Raw genomic sequence first — 16,736 nt, 5'->3', positions numbered from 1 at the left:
TGCACGAGAAGAAACGTCGCAACTCCACCGTCATATCATAACCTGTTTTGCGAAAACTATCCCTAAAACTTCCGTATCCTACACAAACAAAAACGTGCTATGTATTCCAACGAAAATATTATGAACCGACAGTAGTTGCTTATATATTTCAGGTCGAAAGACTCGACTGATCATACGAAATCCTCGTTCATTCATATTTAATACCTGCGACAGGAAACTCATGATACTTATGAGCCTGGAACCAAGTCCACCACAGCTAACCTTTCCTTTCGGATCAAGTCTCCATTACGTGACGTCACAGAATCTTTAATGGCCGAGTGTATTTGCTGTCTCAAGCTTTTTCTTAATTTAGGAATCTTTTCTGGCCAGACCCGCACATGCGCGATTTGATCAAAACCAGAAAAGAGAACTTGAATGATAGAGAGCCGGGTATCCTAGAATCCTATGAACACCTTCTTTGTTTACTGAGATACTGCCTTTCCACCCCTCGGTCAACAAACTGTCAAGATGAAGACCCCCGCAAATCTTACACCGTACACCTACGAAAATGATATATATGCAGCAGGCTTGAATGACCAAAAGCCACAGATCTCCTTCGATCCTACAAAATGGGAATCCCACGCAAAAGATCGCCTCCCAGCCGATAGCTTCGGCTACGTCTGGGGTTCAGCTGGCACCCGCCAGACAGACGATAACAACAAAGAAGCATTCAAAAGATGGGGTATACTGCCCTCCCGCTTGGTGGAAAGCGATTTCCCCAGCTTGAAGACAACCTTATTTGGCGATGAATACAACTACCCCATTGCTATTGCACCTGTCGGAGTGCAAAAGATCTTTCACCCTGACGGTGAGATCGCTACCGCAAAGGCGGCTGATACGGAAGATGTGACTTATATCATGAGCACGGCGGCATCGACGAGCATTGAGAATGTAGCGAATGCTAATGGTCCTGGGTCGCGTTGGTATCAGCTCTATTGGCCTTCGAATGATCACATGGACATCACTGCGAGTTTGTTAAAGAGAGCCAAAGATTCTGGATATAAGGTTCTTGTTGTGACGCTTGATACTTATATCCTTGGGTGGCGACCCAGCGATCTTGACAACGCATACAATCCTTTCCTTCGCGCGGACAATATTGGGGTTGAGCTTGGCTTCTCAGATCCTGTATTCCAAGCATACTTCAAAAACAAACACGGGGTCTCAATCGAGGAGGATGTCTCCAAGGCGGCAGCAGAATGGGCGCATATCATATTTCCGGGCACCAGCCATGGATGGAAAGATATTGAATATTTACGCAGTCACTGGGACGGTCCAATCGTGTTGAAGGGTATCCAGACTGTTTCCGATGCGAAGAAGGCGCGTGAATATGGTGTTCAGGGAATCGTGGTTTCCAACCATGGAGGCCGTCAGCAAGACGGAGGTGTCGGTTCACTGGACATGTTGCCCGAGATTGCGAACGCGGTTGGAGAAGATCTTGAGATTCTGTTCGACTCTGGTGTGAGATGCGGTGCAGATATTGTTAAGGCCTTGGCTCTGGGGGCGAAGATGGTTTTGATTGGTCGACCATATGTGTATGGATTGGCGATCGGTGGTGAACTTGGGGTCCAACATGTGCTCAAGAGCATTTTAGGAGACCTGCAATTAACATTGCATTTGTCGGGGATCAAAGATGTGACAAAGGACAACCTGAACCCGTCAGTACTGCGACAGATTAGAAATTAGGAATTCGCAGCCAGGACAGCACAATCCACGCTTGAGGGATGCCCTTGCATCAGACCAAATTTGGCCGCAGATCGTCGTTTGAGCTCTCGGATTCTGGCACATTAGTGTTTGACTAGCATTGTTGAGTGTATACAGGAATGTGAATCATTGTCTCCTTAGGGGATCAAAGGAATGTAGAGCTGTAGACAGTGCAGGGGCACTGCCCCGACCAATAACTTTATATTTTAATTTGTTGAGTTGTTGTTTACTGAGCTTGGGTCTTTTGAGATTATGTTCCTTTCGCAGTGCTGCGATATGGTTCATCTCAGCAGCAGGGGGGAATAAACAGATACCCATAGTGCAAAGGAAGGGATACGCCACAACAAGACCCGTGCATAATGAATGAACTTTGACCAGATCACAGAACGCGCATCTTTTGTGTATGGACGTGTTTAAAAAAGCAACTGTCGGAGATTTCCTTCCAAGACTGGCATGTGCGTCGCATGGAGAAGAGGGCCACTTCCCATGAAAAGATCGACTGATACCCTTCCACCATGAATGAGAAACGATATTAGTGGTACCTGGATGGGATACAATATGGTGAGTCGGCATGTAGGAGTAATGAGTCTCCTAATTCATTGAAACGAAGCATGTAACATTATGCAGTTACTATGATCATTCTTCGCTTTAGCTCTTCAAAGCAAATTTCAAGCCACAAAATTGACTTAGGACCTCACATTCTCCCATTGTACCAGGCTCAGCCATGGAAAAAGTCCACGGAGCGTGTTCGTCCTAAGGTGCGCAGCTATTCCTCACATAGTTGCATGTAGGTGGCATAGCCAGTCCCATTTCTATCCCCAACGGAGCTCCCTCCCATGATCTGAACAGAGTTTAGAGCATGTTTGATTTTATTCTTCGGAGAATTAGCCATCAGAAGTGCGTCGGTGGCTTTGAACAAGTGTTGCGGAATGATTTGGTCCAATAGCCGAGATCGAGACTTAATTGACATGTCATTTTCATGGTATTTGCTGCCGTCTAGGGCTGTCAACAATGCAATGGAATGCTACAACGACAGGGGATGTTTTGACCCTCAAGTATCTATAAATGATATGTTCCGACCCAAGAAAATAGAGACAAGTCCTCACAAGATCTAGCCACTTTCCGAGATTTTGTTGCCTTGCTGCTCTTCACCCCTCCGAACGTCCAACCTCTTAACCAAACAAAATGGCTCCTACTCTCAAAACCCTTGTTATCGCGCTGGGCTTCGTCTTCTCGGCCGCTGTGAACGCGAGCCCCTCAATGCTGATGGATGAAGTCGACACTCAACCCCAGAGCGAATGTAAATGACTCCTAAAATACGAGTATCTCATTTACCAGACATCTAAGCTGACTATTTGTAGGCATTACTTGGTATGCGCCTCAGCTCCGAACTCCTCCGGAGACTTGCAACGATGTCGTCAATATGCACCCAGGGCTTGATTTGGCGACCTTGCTCAAATTGAACCCTTCTATTCATTCTTACTGCGACAACATGTTACTCGGCCAGAAAGTCTGCATTAGAGCTAAGCAGGAGACTGACTGCCCAAAGGCGACAGAGTCTAGCCCAAAGGCGACAGAGTCTAGCCCAAAGGCGACAGAGTCCAGCCCAAAGGAAGAGGAAGCTGATTCAGGGCAGTGGCAGACTAGCGCTAGTTCCAAGCCGCAGGCAACCAGCTCCGCCGGTGCTACTGGATGGCACTGATTCTTTCGAAATTCTCAGTCTCACTAAGAAGAGCCAGCTCTATGCATCAAAGCCTCTTTGATAGATGACGCTTGCGGCCACCCTCGGTACGACCTTTCAGTGGCCATTTTTCTTTCATGTCTGCGATTTCAATACGCGTGTGACTCTTCGTGTAATACCAAATGCACTTTAATTGGCTCGTGTTGATCTAAGCTCAATGAATGCGTAGCTTCATAAAAAATCATTAGAACCCCGTACGCCTTATCAGGTTCTGGTACCTAATCTGCAATATTAAAAAAAACATACAACAGTAAGGATTCGCTAGTGGTCACCCACCTAACTACTAACTTACCGGCGTGTGGCTTAAGTACGGCTGAGCGGACGGGAAGCCCTGTTCTCCACACCCTGTGGTCGTATGTACAAAATCCTGCAGTTAGGAAAAATAGGAAGAATAAAATAGAATAGTTATATAACGACTACTACATGAAACAAGCTAGCCTTTGTATGGAGAGCAAGCACTAGATGCTGAGTCCTCGGTGTGTTGCCCACGTTAATCTGATACGAATGATATTTCTTGAAGAAAGCAATCCGGACTCTCATTACCATTTACTTCTTTCGTAGACAAAACTATGCAATGTTTGATAGCCTTGCACCGTCCTGTAGTATTGTCATCAGTGATTCCGGCATCAAAATCCGGCATGGATCCCCCTTCCGGCTAATTGCACGTAGAGAGGCATTGAGGCGCAGACTGAATTGCTTGGAGTGTGCCGATGGGAACCTTCAGTGCCGGGAGAACTTTCATGAATGGGTTACCCATACTTGATGTTTGTGATGGCATATTTCTGTTAACTTGCTACTATAGTTCTTTGAGATCCAGTGTTTATTGAGCGTAGAAAAAGAAGTTTCCACTGTGACTGGTGGGCAGATCATAATATGGTATGAAAGAAGTTATGAGTCCTGAGATAGTAACCCCCAATGACACCCCCAATGACACCTGAATGGGTCTGTAAATAAAGTGCTCTCAGATTCTCAAGCTTAGCTTCAAATCCAAAGACATCGATAGATTTTCAGCAACCAACGAAGCCATATCAGACTTTCTGCCGAGATATTGAAGCGCAGAGATACACTGTTCACAATTATTTCGGAAATTATCGACCAATTCACCATGCTCATCAGATACATCCAAGTAGTCCAAAGATATATAGCCAGCCTTTGCAAAAGAATGTATAAGGACAACAGTCCACGGCTCAACTAGAAAGGCGACCTCGTTGAGAGAATCGTGGAAATGGCCATTTATAGAGGGCGCTTGTCCTTGGAGTGAGGATCGAGCTAGTGCCCCAACTGCCATTGCATTCTCTTTCCTCAGATTTGACACGATGTTTGTAGCCTCGCGTGTGCGACGTCCAGTGATAGAGCTGAGCCGTCCATTGTCGATGTTTTCTATGACATCTGCCAAAAGCATTGTAGCAAGATGCCAATGCCCATCAAGAATAATGTACCATGATTGTATGCGAGGTGGCAGTTGTTCATGGCTGGCGACGCAGTCTAGCATAAAACTCTGATACGTGGAGTTCCAGTGCTCATAGACTAACATTGTCCTCTTGATCAAGCTTTCCAAGCATTCGCTGCTTGCCCCTCGGTACACAAGAGTCTGGAGTTGCGTCACTCGACGGTATAGCAGGACTTTGACAGGGGTTGCCTCTGAAAGCACAGATGCAGCTTCTTCGTAAGAGCATGGCCATCTTGGTTGAGTTGTGTTAGATTCTGGGGCGTCAGCCGGAGGGTGCAGGAAGAAATCCCCCCATACATCCTTACTCTGGAGACTTGTATTTGCTGAAATAGTCCAGCCGTCCAGATCGACCTCAAATCTAGGCTCAATGATGGTAGGTGATGCTGATGCAATCTGACTGTCTTCATCCGAAACCACGAGGGGGCGCTGGTACATCGCTGCGCTTAGAGTATCAAACATGACTCCCAGCCAGAACATTAGGCCTAGCGTGCTTCGATATTCATGGCTTGTGAGAATTGGATCATTACGCGGAGTTGAAGGAGCTGCAGCTTCGAAGATATCGGTCATGGTGGATCCTAATGACCCTCTTCTACTATCTCGTGTCAAAAAAGCTGCCTCACGTTGGCGTCTTGTGAATTTGTGGCGAAGGGTGAAAAGCTGGCGATTGGCATTTTCGAGAAAGACTGGCGCAGGGTCATTCTCTAAAAGGCGATCCAAGCGAGAGTCGTGTGTTTTGTCCAGCGGACTTTGTGTCAGGGAGAAAATTATATTCGCGAAAATGATTCGAAAAGATGGTATGCCGGTTGACTGCTCCAATGCTTTCTTCGCCTTGTTCCAGACATTCACTCTGATTGCTCTTTCATCACAATCGATTTCTGCTGGAACGGACAAAGATGTACCTTTTCGGGCATGCTGAGTCCACTGGGAAGCAAAAGCCATGATTGCCAAATGCAGAGTCTTGAATGCAATCCCATCTTCCTCGGCACTCAAAGATCGACCGCGTATTGAAGAGGAGGCACGATCCAAGCGACAGACCCGAATGCACATTCGGTTCGACCAGCTTGGTCCCCAATCTTTCTTTCCTCTTTCGGGTAGCAGTACCCCGGTAGAGTCGCTGTAAGGGCAGTTGTGCTCTGTCAGCCAGCACGACAGGGCGTTTTCCATACTGTCGTGGTATATGCGAATCAAGTTTCGTGTCATTGTTGCCCGCGCAAAATCTCTAGCTGCATTGTTGGATGAGATACAAAACAATTTCTGATTACCAAGCTTCATTGGGTCATAAGAAGTAGATCCTGTGGGATGGTGGTATGTTCTCTGCTGAAGTGTGGACTCTGTGGACTCAGATGGCGACGTGTTGGATTCATCTTCAATCTGGTGACCCAATTCAAATTTATTACCGAAAGAGATTGGAAGAGAGGTATGCCAATTGTGTTGAAAGCCAATGTCTCCCAAGGCCTTCTCAGAACCCTGGGTAATTGCACTGGCATTCCAGTCATCCGGGCTGTCTAGAATCCAAGGAAATCCCCCCGAATGGCTGTCGAGTCCATTGCTCGAGTCTGAACCTTCAATGATTGGTTCTTCCGGGATAATGGAGGATGGGGAAGATGAAGCGAAGCTTGAAATATCAGCCGAGTGCGTCGGATGGGAAGTGTGCAACTGTGAAGGCTGTAGCGCCTCATCAAGTAGGAAGTTAAGGGAGTTCGGAACAGAAGAAGGATCACTATTGCAATTTGATTTGGCTGCAGTGGCTATTTTCTTCTTCTGGCCCCCGGCGTGGGCTGTGTGCTTTACCGCAAGCCAGTTAAACGTGCAATCCTTCTTCCATCGTTTGCAGTTTGAGCAAGAGAAGCCGTTCTCTCTTCGCATTTTCTAATATGTTGGATGTTAGCATATTCCAATACAATATTGACGTAATTTCACAAACCGGTGCATCGCAGCCTCTCTTTCCTTTGCGGCATTGATCGCAGCTATGAAGCTGACGTCGGCGGGAGTCCTGCATGACAAGGAACGGGAGAAGACAAGACGGCCTCTGCCTGAGATGGGGTTGGGTGTTTTGGCCTTGCTAAGTCCCTCAATCTGCATCTACCTTGATGGCAAGACAGAAATTCACAGCATAAGATAGTTGCCAGTTTCCGGGGTACGCCGGCATCGTAAACTTTTGCGGGGTTTGTGGGGGCTGGAAGCGCGTGGCGTCAATGATAGGATTTCGGATTAAAGGAACCAAGATGCAAATGTTCATTGGTCTACGATAGATTGATTCATTGCTCAGTCATCAAGGATTCATTAGGTGCAGTGAACTATACTCAGAGTTCGCGATGCTCACTTGGTCACCAGCAACGCATGCTGGTGACAGTGAACTTCACGTTGGGAATATAGGGGGAAACAGTGAGTGAGATCTGGAAAAGGAATGTATTTGTGGCGTCAGTGAACCAATAATGACTCGTCTCACGGGGAAACGTCGGAGTGGGAGGGATGTAGGCACGTTTACGTTCCACGCATGTTGATCATTGACGATCGACCCTCTATTTGAGCACGGTTGGCAAATTACAACATCCAGACCAGATTCTGGGTACTGTACATATACTGTATGATCCGACAAAGGGTTGAAAACATCACGTGGTGGTCCGAAGTGCCATCAGGTCAGAAGACCTGCCCTCGAGGGTATAGGTTTTGCACATCTTACAGCGAGGCTACCATCCAGTTGAGCGATAGTTGTTTCTTAATCGCGGAATTTATTCTTTACTATTTCATTCAACTTTCTTTAATACGATTCGGGTTCAAAATTAAAATAACTAGCAATTCGAGAAGCTCAAGACTGGGATAGTTGAACGCGGACTGTTTTCACCTCCGTATAATTCTCAAGAGCATACGAACCCAGCTCTCGACCAATTCCCGATTCCTTAAATCCACCGAATGGCATTTGGTAATGAAGAGTATTGTAGTTGTTGACCCAAACAGTTCTGTTATAAGTGGTCAGCGAAAAGATAGCGCTATTCGGCATGAAAGGAAATCTCACCCTGCTTTGATCGCATTCGACACCCTGATGGCAGTATTGATGTTAGTGGTATGAACAGCTGCAGCTAGACCTGAAATAAACCAGCAGTCAGTAAAGGTTCCTATGCAATGCTCAATCTTGGAGTCTTTGGTCCTTACCGTAGTTTGTATCATTGGCCACACGAATCGCTTCTTCTTCGTCCCGGACTTTCTGTACTGTACAGACAGGTCCAAAGATTTCTTCCTTCACAATGGTCATGTTCTCGTCAACGTCGGCGAAAATGGTGGGTTGAATATAGTATCCTTCAAATCCATGCCGATCACCACCGGTAACCACTTTCGCGCCTGCGCTCTTTCCATCGGCAATATAACTCATGATTCGATCATATTGCACTTGGGAGACCTGAGGACCTTGGAAAGTTTCTGCGTGGAATGGGTCTCCGACCTTGTTTTCCTCAGCGCGCTTTTTGAAAAGTTCCAAGAATCGGTCATAGATTGCTTCATGAACAAGGATTCGAGAGCCAGCACAGCAGCACTGCCCATGATTGAAGAAAATCCCCATGTTCACCCATCCAATTGCTTCCTCCAAATTTGCGTCAGGCAGAATAATATTCGGCGATTTGCCTCCTAATTCAAGCGTCACCTTTTTCAGATTGCTATTAGCAGCCTCTCGCATGATCTGGCGTCCGACCAAAGTTGACCCGGTGAATGCAACTTTGTCAATATCCATATGTGCCGCAATCGCAGCGCCAGCATTCCTTCCAAACCCCGAGATAACATTGACGACTCCAGCGGGGAAGCCGGCCTCCTTGATAAGTTTAGCAACATACAGGGCTGAGAGTGGTGTTTGCTCTGCTGTCTTCATGACAATTGTATTGCCGGTTGCGAGAGCAGGACCAATCTTCCAAGCGAACATAAGAAGTGGAAAGTTCCAAGGAATGATTTGGCCGCAAACGCCGACCGGTTCATGACGGGTATACGTCAAGCTATTGGCGTCGGTGTCGATTGTCTGGCCATAGATCTTGTCGGCCCAGCCACCATAGTAGCGCAAGCACCCAGCAGATGCGGTGACATCACCTTTGGCCATTGTCACACCTTTACCATTATCAAGGGCTTCAATAGCGGCAATTGTGTCAATATCACGTTCCAGAAAGTCAGCGAGGCGAGTCAAGAGGCGGCCACGATCGGAAGGAGTGATCTTTTTCCATTCGCCCTCCAGTGCTTTGCGGGCGGTTTTCACGGCAATGTCCACGTCCTTTGCTGTGCCTTCATGCACAGATACAATGGGCTTCTCATTGTGGGGGTTGATAGTCTCGAATGTTCTACCTTCCACACTCTTCACAAATTCATTGTTGATGAATCTAGGATAGCCTGGTTAGAAAAGGTAACTTATGACCTTCTATTGAGGTGGAGCGATAGCACCTACAGTCCTAGAGGCTGTTCGTATGTCACCACGGGGGTCTTGATTGTTTGGAACAAAGACATGACCGATGAAAAGGCTGGACGAGAGATTCTCATTTGTCTTACGAAAAGATAATGTGATGTGGGTGACGTGTTTAGGCTGGCAGGTCGAGGTCCTTTATGTATCCATGCGGCTATAGGATATCGGAGCCCCGGCGACGGCTAACATCGGAATTTGAAGCAGGTTGAACATGAGCCAGTTCATTAGTTCCGGCTCGGGGTTACTGTCCATCGAGCTCTTCGCAGTCAGAATGTACTGACCGGGGGAACGGGGACATTGAGCTCGTTTGACTTGCCATGACTTCACAAGATCAACTCCACCTGACATCACAAATAATCTCATGTGTTTTGAAGCCCCGCAAAATGCAAATCCCAGGTTTTCCCGCGATGTGAAGATCTCATAGATCGTGCGGCTCCGCATGCGGAGCCCCCGCAAACCCCGCAACAGTTCACTAAGTATTCCTTGTCTGTCTGGGAAACTATTGCAAAAATATGTCCTATCCATTGCCCATTTGTCCGACTAGTATTTTCTATCGCATATTTCCCGAAAAGGAGCGGGCAGTAACCTCCCTCATCGGAATCGCCTTCCATGGCGCGATTATATATAGAGCCTTGATAGATGCCAGCGGATTTCTCACTATTTCATCTGCAATTGTTCAATTCTTCCGAATACAAATTCATTTTACTTTTTATCTACGCTATCTCATCAAAATGACGATTTCTGAGATATCCATTCCCGAAATGCAATGGGCTCAAGTGGCCGAGAAGGTCGGAGGCCCGCTTGTCTACAAGCAGATTCCGGTACCCAAACCAGGTCCCGATCAGATCTTGGTCAAAATTCGATACTCTGGCGTTTGCCATACCGATCTGCATGCTATGATGGGTCACTGGCCGCTCCCTGTCAAGTTCCCCCTGGTTGGTGGACACGAAGGCGCTGGTGTTGTTGTGGCCAAGGGTCCTTTGGTCACTGGATTTGAGATCGGTGACCATGCTGGTCTCAAGTGGATCAATGGGTCTTGTTCTGAATGTGAATTTTGTCGCCAATCCGAAGACCCTCTGTGTGCAAATGCACAACTTTCAGGTTATACTGTTGACGGCACCTTCCAACAATATGCTGTCGGCAAAGCTACTCATGCCTCGAAAATTCCAAAGAATGTGCCTCTTGACGCAGCTGCTCCTGTTCTCTGCGCTGGTATCACGGTTTATAAGGGCTTGAAGGAATCTGGAGTCCGTCCAGGTCAGACTGTGGCTATCGTTGGAGCAGGTGGTGGTCTAGGGTCCCTCGCGCAGCAGTATGCTAAAGCTATGGGGATCAGAGTTATCGCCGTGGATGGAGGTGATGAGAAGAAAGCCATGTGTGAACAGCTTGGAACTGAGGTATGAAGATCAGAAAAATAGTCCCTGATACAACCACACATTGATTTCTAATGAGATTTAGACTTACGTTGACTTCACTAAGTCGAAAGATTTGGTGGCTGATGTGAAAGCGGCGACTCCGGATGGCCTTGGAGCACATGCGGTTATTCTGTTAGCAGTCTCTGAAAAGCCTTTCCAGCAGGCCACAGAATATGTTCGTTCCCGCGGAACAATTATCGCCATCGGCCTGCCCCCGGACGCGTTCCTCAAGGCTCCTGTTTTTAACACAGTAGTCCGCATGATCAGTATCAAGGGTAGTTACGTTGGAAACCAACAGGATGGTGTGGAGGCTCTCGACTTCTTTGCTCGAGGCTTGATCAAGGCGCCGTTCAAGCTCGCTCCTTTGGAGGATCTTCCTAAGATCTTTGAGCTTATGGGTTCGTCACTCCCTTCCATGGTCTACAAATTTTCACTGACTTGAAATAGAGCAAGGCAAAATTGCTGGTCGCTACGTGCTTGAGATGCCTGAGTAATGAGATCTTTGTTGAGGATTGAGATATGATTTATTTCACAGGAGTAGAGAGTTATTTGGGTGACAAGGCACACAGAGAATGTAAATAGGGAGAAGATTATAGTTTTGATTTCATTGAACGGGAATAAATTGACTTGTGTCAGAACCGTGTGAGCCTCTAATACCTTTCATTTGAAATTCGAGCTGAGTTGACTTTCTGCTATTCACTTGTGCATTCCGAGTGTCTCCATAACACTCTTGGAAACAATCAAACTTGTTAAACAAGGTAAAACGTAATTCCTATGTAACATTACTCTATGTTGAAACGACAGGCATTTTCACGACCCAAAATTGACTCATGCGGCACCCATCCTCTCCCTTTCTTTTTGAGTCAATGACGCTAATAATGCCAATAAACAGGAGTACTATCCTGGCTTCATAACCGTAACAATAGAAGATTTACAATACTAAGCCCATCTTTTGGAAATTGACAAGGTGCTTTAATTGTTTAAACCCAGGCAATGATTTTCGTTCTCATACATATGGTAGTATTGGCCTTTCACTTCTCGTATACTTTGAGTCGATATCTAGATTGGAAAGAATGTGCTTTCCCATCCACTGCTAATAACAAATCCAGAGTTTGATCCACCGTCTGGACATACTGTGGTCTCATCGTCGTCGTGAGTATTCCAATCAGTAGAACATGATGCTGTGCCTTCTGGTTTTGACGACTGCGGTGAGATGTGCTTCGGAAGACTCGTTGGGCTTCGGTGTGATTCATCTGCCCGAGCCTTTTGCAGCTGGCGAGAGGTCGGCCTTACCGCTAATGAATGTGGGAGGTATGGAGAATCCTCATGTACATGAATCTTGTCTTTGCACATTATTCCACTTGTGGAAAAAGGATCTATCTCCCCTCTTTGATCTCCAATGTGCAGCAGATTTGGATCAATAAATTGAAGGTTATTATCTTGGAATGATACCGCTTCGAGATCATCTATTGCCGCAGTTTTGGCCGATTTAAAGTCAACATTCTTATTCCTGTATCGAATTTTAATCATTTGACTCTATCAAAGGAGAGTGATAGCGTACCATTCAAGTGAGACACTTGAATCGGTGCGCTGATGACGATCGGTGAATTTCATTAATGGCATGATATATGGCAAGTCGGCAGGAATACGCTCGCTCCGTAAAGAGTCAAGATATTTCGGTTTCTTCCGATACCCATCGATACATGCATTTGGAATTTCACGTCTTATACATTGTCCGCATGGGCGATTGTTTCCTATAATCAGCTGTAAGTAAACCTTGAAGAATAGACTTTATGAAGGATTGCGAGCCCACCGCATGTCTTGTGTCCTCTCTGACAGTTTGAGCATGATCTTCCAGCTTTTTTCCGGCGCTGAGACATAATGTACAAGATAAAGATATTCGGTGGTTGGGTGATTCGGGCCGGGATCGCTACATTATCGGCATGCAAGGCGATTGGATCAAAATGACTATCATTGAATGCTCATGTCATCATCCAATCCATAACTTATATTGCTGGGCGACGCATAAATTAAGAAGTTTCCAGCCTCAAAGCTGCCATCAAGTCATATACGTATCATTCTTGAAACCTAAAGCTCACGATTCCTTACACAAACTTTGAACAACATTCTCTCAAGAACTCGCTTAGTTGATTTTCGTATTCCCTTGCCCCAGCCGCATTCTCCCGAAGCCACATAGATCTGTATCCCCGCAGATTCTCCATGCGGATCCGCATGGAGATCGGAACCGCACACTGTGGTGCACTTATCGACTTGGTTTTAGGGTTGCGGGGAAAGATGTCCATTTTCCAAAGATCGAATCTAGATCAGCGAATCGATAAGATCATAACCCAGTTTCTGAAATCACATCCCCAAGTTTTAGCCAGTACCCCACTTCCGTTCCGCCGCAGCCCAGCTAAGTTGTGCTGGATATCGCATTAGCCAGGACTTGCTCTGCGCTTTTATAGGCATTCCTTTATTTAGGGGAAGTAGTATATCATACGTTAGTCACTCCCATCAATGAAACTGAGATTTGATTCACACTCTTGATCCACCGACCAATTAAAAACAATCTGGCGCCAGTGTTTTCATACTGTGCCCGTAATCTGAATTAACGCAACGGGAAAAAATGGACAACACTTTCATCCAAAATGGCGAAGCAAAGCCATCTCATGAGAACAAGGAAAGCGCAATGCAGGGTCTTACTACGATTCCCACATCAGTGACCCTGTCTGCTGAACAATTCGAAAGATTATACTTGACTCCGATGACGCGGCATCAACCTGCACTAGTCAAACAAGTGGGAAATCCGACGCCCTTGTGAGTCCACAAAATTCGAAAAGAGAGGATATTTTCAATTGCTAATTTGACCTCTTGTTCTGTTTGGCAGGGCATTGGGAGGATTCGTTATTACCACGACTCCCCTTTCATGTTGTTTGATGGCTTGGAGAGGGGCAAGTGGAAATGGAGTTGCCTTCGTGTAAGTGAACAGAGCAAATATCACTGATTGATGAATCCTGACGCGACAAGCGGCCCAATTGTTTTCCTCGGTGGCCTTCTATTGCTTATCACCAGTATTCTTGAGTTTATACTCGGAAACACATTTCCCTGCGTCGTATTTGGTACCATTGGTGAGTCCTATATTCAACTAAGCGCTCTGTCGTTCTTTTTCATTCGACCTTTAACTGTTTATCTTAAAAGGGGGCTTTTGGTTTGCTTTTGCAGCAACAATGATCCCTTCTTTCAATGCCGCCGGTGAGCTTGCTTCCTCTACACGCGTAATGATAAAAGAGAGTTATCCTAATGTGTCAACAGCGCCTTATTCCTCTACCGCCAATGATACAGCAGCGGGGCTATCAAGTGCTGGTTTTTTAAATACCTACGGTGAGAATTTTGTTTTGTCTAGTTTCTCTCAAAAGAATCTGACCGGTGGCTATAGCATTTCTCTTCGTTACCATGGCGGTTCTGATGTTAATATTCATGATATGCGCGACACGAACCAATATTGTCTACACACTGATTTTTCTCTCATTGTTGATTGTGTTCCTTCTTTTGACCTCAGCATACTGGCTGTTGGGCGGAGGAAATACTGCGACGGGCAACCGATGTGTAAAGGTAAGATCACGTTTCTTCCCTACCCTACCAGCCACATATGGCGCGTGTTGACATTCGATTTTTAATTTTAGGGAGCCGGAGCTTCATTGTTTGTTGCAAGTCTTCTTGGATTTTATCTTTTGATTGTTCAGCTATTCGAGGCACTTGAATTTCCATTCCATTTGCCAGTTGGCGATTTAGGGATGCTTTGGACTCGAACCCCACATAAGTAGGTGTGAATATCGAACATGGCGGAATACGTGATGCTAACTGCAAAACGAAGGCAAGTACATGACATTGAAGAGTGTGCTCCCATTGGTAATAGCTAATATGACTGGAATTTGGTGGATTTCGCTGTACGAATGAAACAAATGTTGTTGGTGATGGATGTCACATCACGGTGAACAAATACAAACAAAAGTCTGTTGAAGATACCATGAATCGCTATGAATGTCAGTGGGGAGTTTCTACCGAGCTAGTTTATGCCTAGTGACTTAGGTGAGACTATCGCAATCGAATCTCCCTTTCCTGCCAAGACCTGAAGCACGAGAGGACGTTTCCCTGTTCGGTTAGCTCTCTTTCCCATGAGCTTATCTCTTCTCCGCAGATAAGTCAGTCGGTTAAGAGTTGACAGCGTTTACTGTTTGCTATCGGAATGAACTATGGCATCCTCTGCTAAGCGACACAGACGTATCTATGTGGCGTGAGTATGTCCACCGTACTATGTTTGATCTAACAAGGTTTATAGTTGTCGACGATGTCATTCGCACAAAATCAAATGCTCTGGCACTCAGCCATGCCAAGCATGTTGCATGTCGAATGATCAAGGTCGGTGTGAGTTTCCTCCAAGGGATCGAAAAGTATCAGTGTCCGAGAAGTAGGTAGCACATGGCCCGTTACGCAAGCCATATGTTGACCATGAGCGTGTCCCAGATATATCAAACGGATAGAGGCAGAAGTCAGGGAACTGAGGGCCCAGGAGACGCAAAAGACAGCTCCTACGCACTTTGAAACCATCGATAAGACTTGCAATGCCGCACATGATCAAGACCAGCCAGCCCCCGACTTCCCCGATACTGATGTCTCAAATCCTCTACTTGAGTCACCTGCCGGATTTGTCGCTGCTGGCTCTGCTTCAGTTCCATTATATATTGGAGAAGCATCAAGCGTTGCGTTTGGAGATACCGTACTAACATGTGTGGATAAACACGCTGATAGTGCGGCTTTGCCTCCTGCAGCATACTTTGAACATGAAACATTTAGTCGACTGATACGACCAGACGTTCAAATGCCCGATCGAATTGAATCTCGATTGTTGATTGAGATTGCAATTCAATTCATAGGCACCGACTTTCACCTGGTCCTGAAACGATCTTTCTATGAGGAACTTGACCGAGTATGCTTGGGGGAGGGTCCACAAGACCTCGTGTGGATATGCAAGTTTTTCACTATGCTGGCGTTGGGAGAGATTTACTCAAATCGAAAACGCCGGACAATGAATCAACATGTACCTGGGACAGAATACTTTTTACGTGCAGTGGGACTATTGCAAGATGGATATGAAAACCCTTCACTCGACCAGATTGAGGTAATGATTTTATTTGTGAGTTTCTTGCATCAAGAGTCTCAATAGTCCTACTGACAATGCGTTCCAGTGTCTGTATTCAAATGCATTAGGGCGTTCCCGGTCTGCATATGGCTACATCGGCATAGCCATGAGGATGGCCCTTACGATAGGGCTCCATCGAAGTCTACCAACGGAGACTGAATGTACCACCGTAGAGCGCGAGCACCGCAGGCGTATTTGGTGGACGCTGTACACGTTGGACATATTGTGCAGTTCAATCCTCGGATACCCACTCCTTATAAGTGATTCCACAATTGACGTGGAGCTACCGACGAACGACGGACTCACCACGAATGACCTGGAAGAGTTCGCGGACCCAGCGCATTTGGTTGCAAATGCCAAACTTGCCAGGATAACTGGTCAAATTTGTAAGCTTTGCGAGCACATGAAATAGTATAACAACATTGACTTTGATTTCTCTTAGTGAGTGATATATACTGTCTTCCACAACGAAGCCAAGAGAACTTTGTACAAAGAGTGCATCGAGTCCTTTTGAGTCTACGAAAATGGGATGAAGAACTCCCTCCAAGTCTCGTTTTACGACAGAGTAATCTCCCTCGCAACGTTACAAGTCTTCATTTGCACTATAATCAATGTGTGATCTCGACCACTCGGCCTATTCTGCTCTATCTATTCAAAAACCGATTCGCTCTCAATGCCACCACGGTTGAAACTTCACCGAGGGTCTTTTCCTCGACAACCCTCGTTCTTGCAGAGAGTTGCGTTCAAGCTGCTAG

The 16,736-nt window shown here is 46.2% G+C and overlaps 7 protein-coding genes across 7 annotated transcripts; 5 read left to right on the top strand and 2 right to left on the bottom strand.

Annotated features, from left to right (window-relative positions):
• Positions 1 to 507: 507 nt before the first annotated feature.
• On the top strand, positions 508 to 1,722 carry N7511_006092 (lactate 2-monooxygenase; the record flags this gene model as incomplete). Its single annotated transcript, XM_057128469.1, has 1 exon — positions 508 to 1,722. The coding sequence occupies one exon, from the start codon at positions 508 to 510 to the stop codon at positions 1,720 to 1,722; it is 1,215 nt and encodes a 404-aa protein (XP_056983025.1).
• A 1,203-nt stretch (positions 1,723 to 2,925) lies between these two features.
• N7511_006091 (uncharacterized protein) lies at positions 2,926 to 3,442 on the top strand (the record flags this gene model as incomplete). The annotated part of the gene is made up of 2 exons (XM_057128468.1): positions 2,926 to 3,040; positions 3,102 to 3,442. 2 exons carry the CDS (start codon positions 2,926 to 2,928, stop codon positions 3,440 to 3,442), a joined length of 456 nt encoding a protein of 151 aa, XP_056983024.1.
• A 1,000-nt stretch (positions 3,443 to 4,442) lies between these two features.
• Positions 4,443 to 6,930, bottom strand: N7511_006090 (Zn(II)2Cys6 transcription factor domain-containing protein; the record flags this gene model as incomplete). The annotated part of the gene is made up of 2 exons (XM_057128467.1): positions 4,443 to 6,800; positions 6,856 to 6,930. The coding sequence occupies 2 exons, from the start codon at positions 6,928 to 6,930 to the stop codon at positions 4,443 to 4,445; spliced, it is 2,433 nt and encodes an 810-aa protein (XP_056983023.1).
• Positions 6,931 to 7,740: 810 nt separating this feature from the next.
• Positions 7,741 to 9,410, bottom strand: N7511_006089 (aldehyde dehydrogenase family protein; the record flags this gene model as incomplete). The annotated part of the gene is made up of 4 exons (XM_057128466.1): positions 7,741 to 7,891; positions 7,948 to 8,017; positions 8,085 to 9,286; positions 9,352 to 9,410. The coding sequence occupies 4 exons, from the start codon at positions 9,408 to 9,410 to the stop codon at positions 7,741 to 7,743; spliced, it is 1,482 nt and encodes a 493-aa protein (XP_056983022.1).
• A 687-nt stretch (positions 9,411 to 10,097) lies between these two features.
• On the top strand, positions 10,098 to 11,275 carry N7511_006088 (zinc-dependent alcohol dehydrogenase; the record flags this gene model as incomplete). Its single annotated transcript, XM_057128465.1, has 3 exons — positions 10,098 to 10,763; positions 10,825 to 11,179; positions 11,229 to 11,275. The coding sequence occupies 3 exons, from the start codon at positions 10,098 to 10,100 to the stop codon at positions 11,273 to 11,275; spliced, it is 1,068 nt and encodes a 355-aa protein (XP_056983021.1).
• Positions 11,276 to 13,407: 2,132 nt separating this feature from the next.
• On the top strand, positions 13,408 to 13,785 carry N7511_006087 (uncharacterized protein; the record flags this gene model as incomplete). Its single annotated transcript, XM_057128464.1, has 2 exons — positions 13,408 to 13,598; positions 13,626 to 13,785. The coding sequence occupies 2 exons, from the start codon at positions 13,408 to 13,410 to the stop codon at positions 13,783 to 13,785; spliced, it is 351 nt and encodes a 116-aa protein (XP_056983020.1).
• Positions 13,786 to 13,788: 3 nt separating this feature from the next.
• N7511_006086 (uncharacterized protein) lies at positions 13,789 to 14,605 on the top strand (the record flags this gene model as incomplete). The annotated part of the gene is made up of 4 exons (XM_057128463.1): positions 13,789 to 13,909; positions 13,980 to 14,162; positions 14,218 to 14,393; positions 14,465 to 14,605. The coding sequence occupies 4 exons, from the start codon at positions 13,789 to 13,791 to the stop codon at positions 14,603 to 14,605; spliced, it is 621 nt and encodes a 206-aa protein (XP_056983019.1).
• Positions 14,606 to 16,736: the final 2,131 nt, after the last annotated feature.

This window comes from Penicillium nucicola (genome assembly GCF_028828085.1).
Source record: "Penicillium nucicola strain IBT 29836 chromosome Unknown utg000006l, whole genome shotgun sequence".
NCBI classification, from domain to species: Eukaryota; Fungi; Ascomycota; class Eurotiomycetes; order Eurotiales; family Aspergillaceae; genus Penicillium; species Penicillium nucicola.
This window is presented reverse-complemented; position numbering and strand designations above follow the sequence as displayed.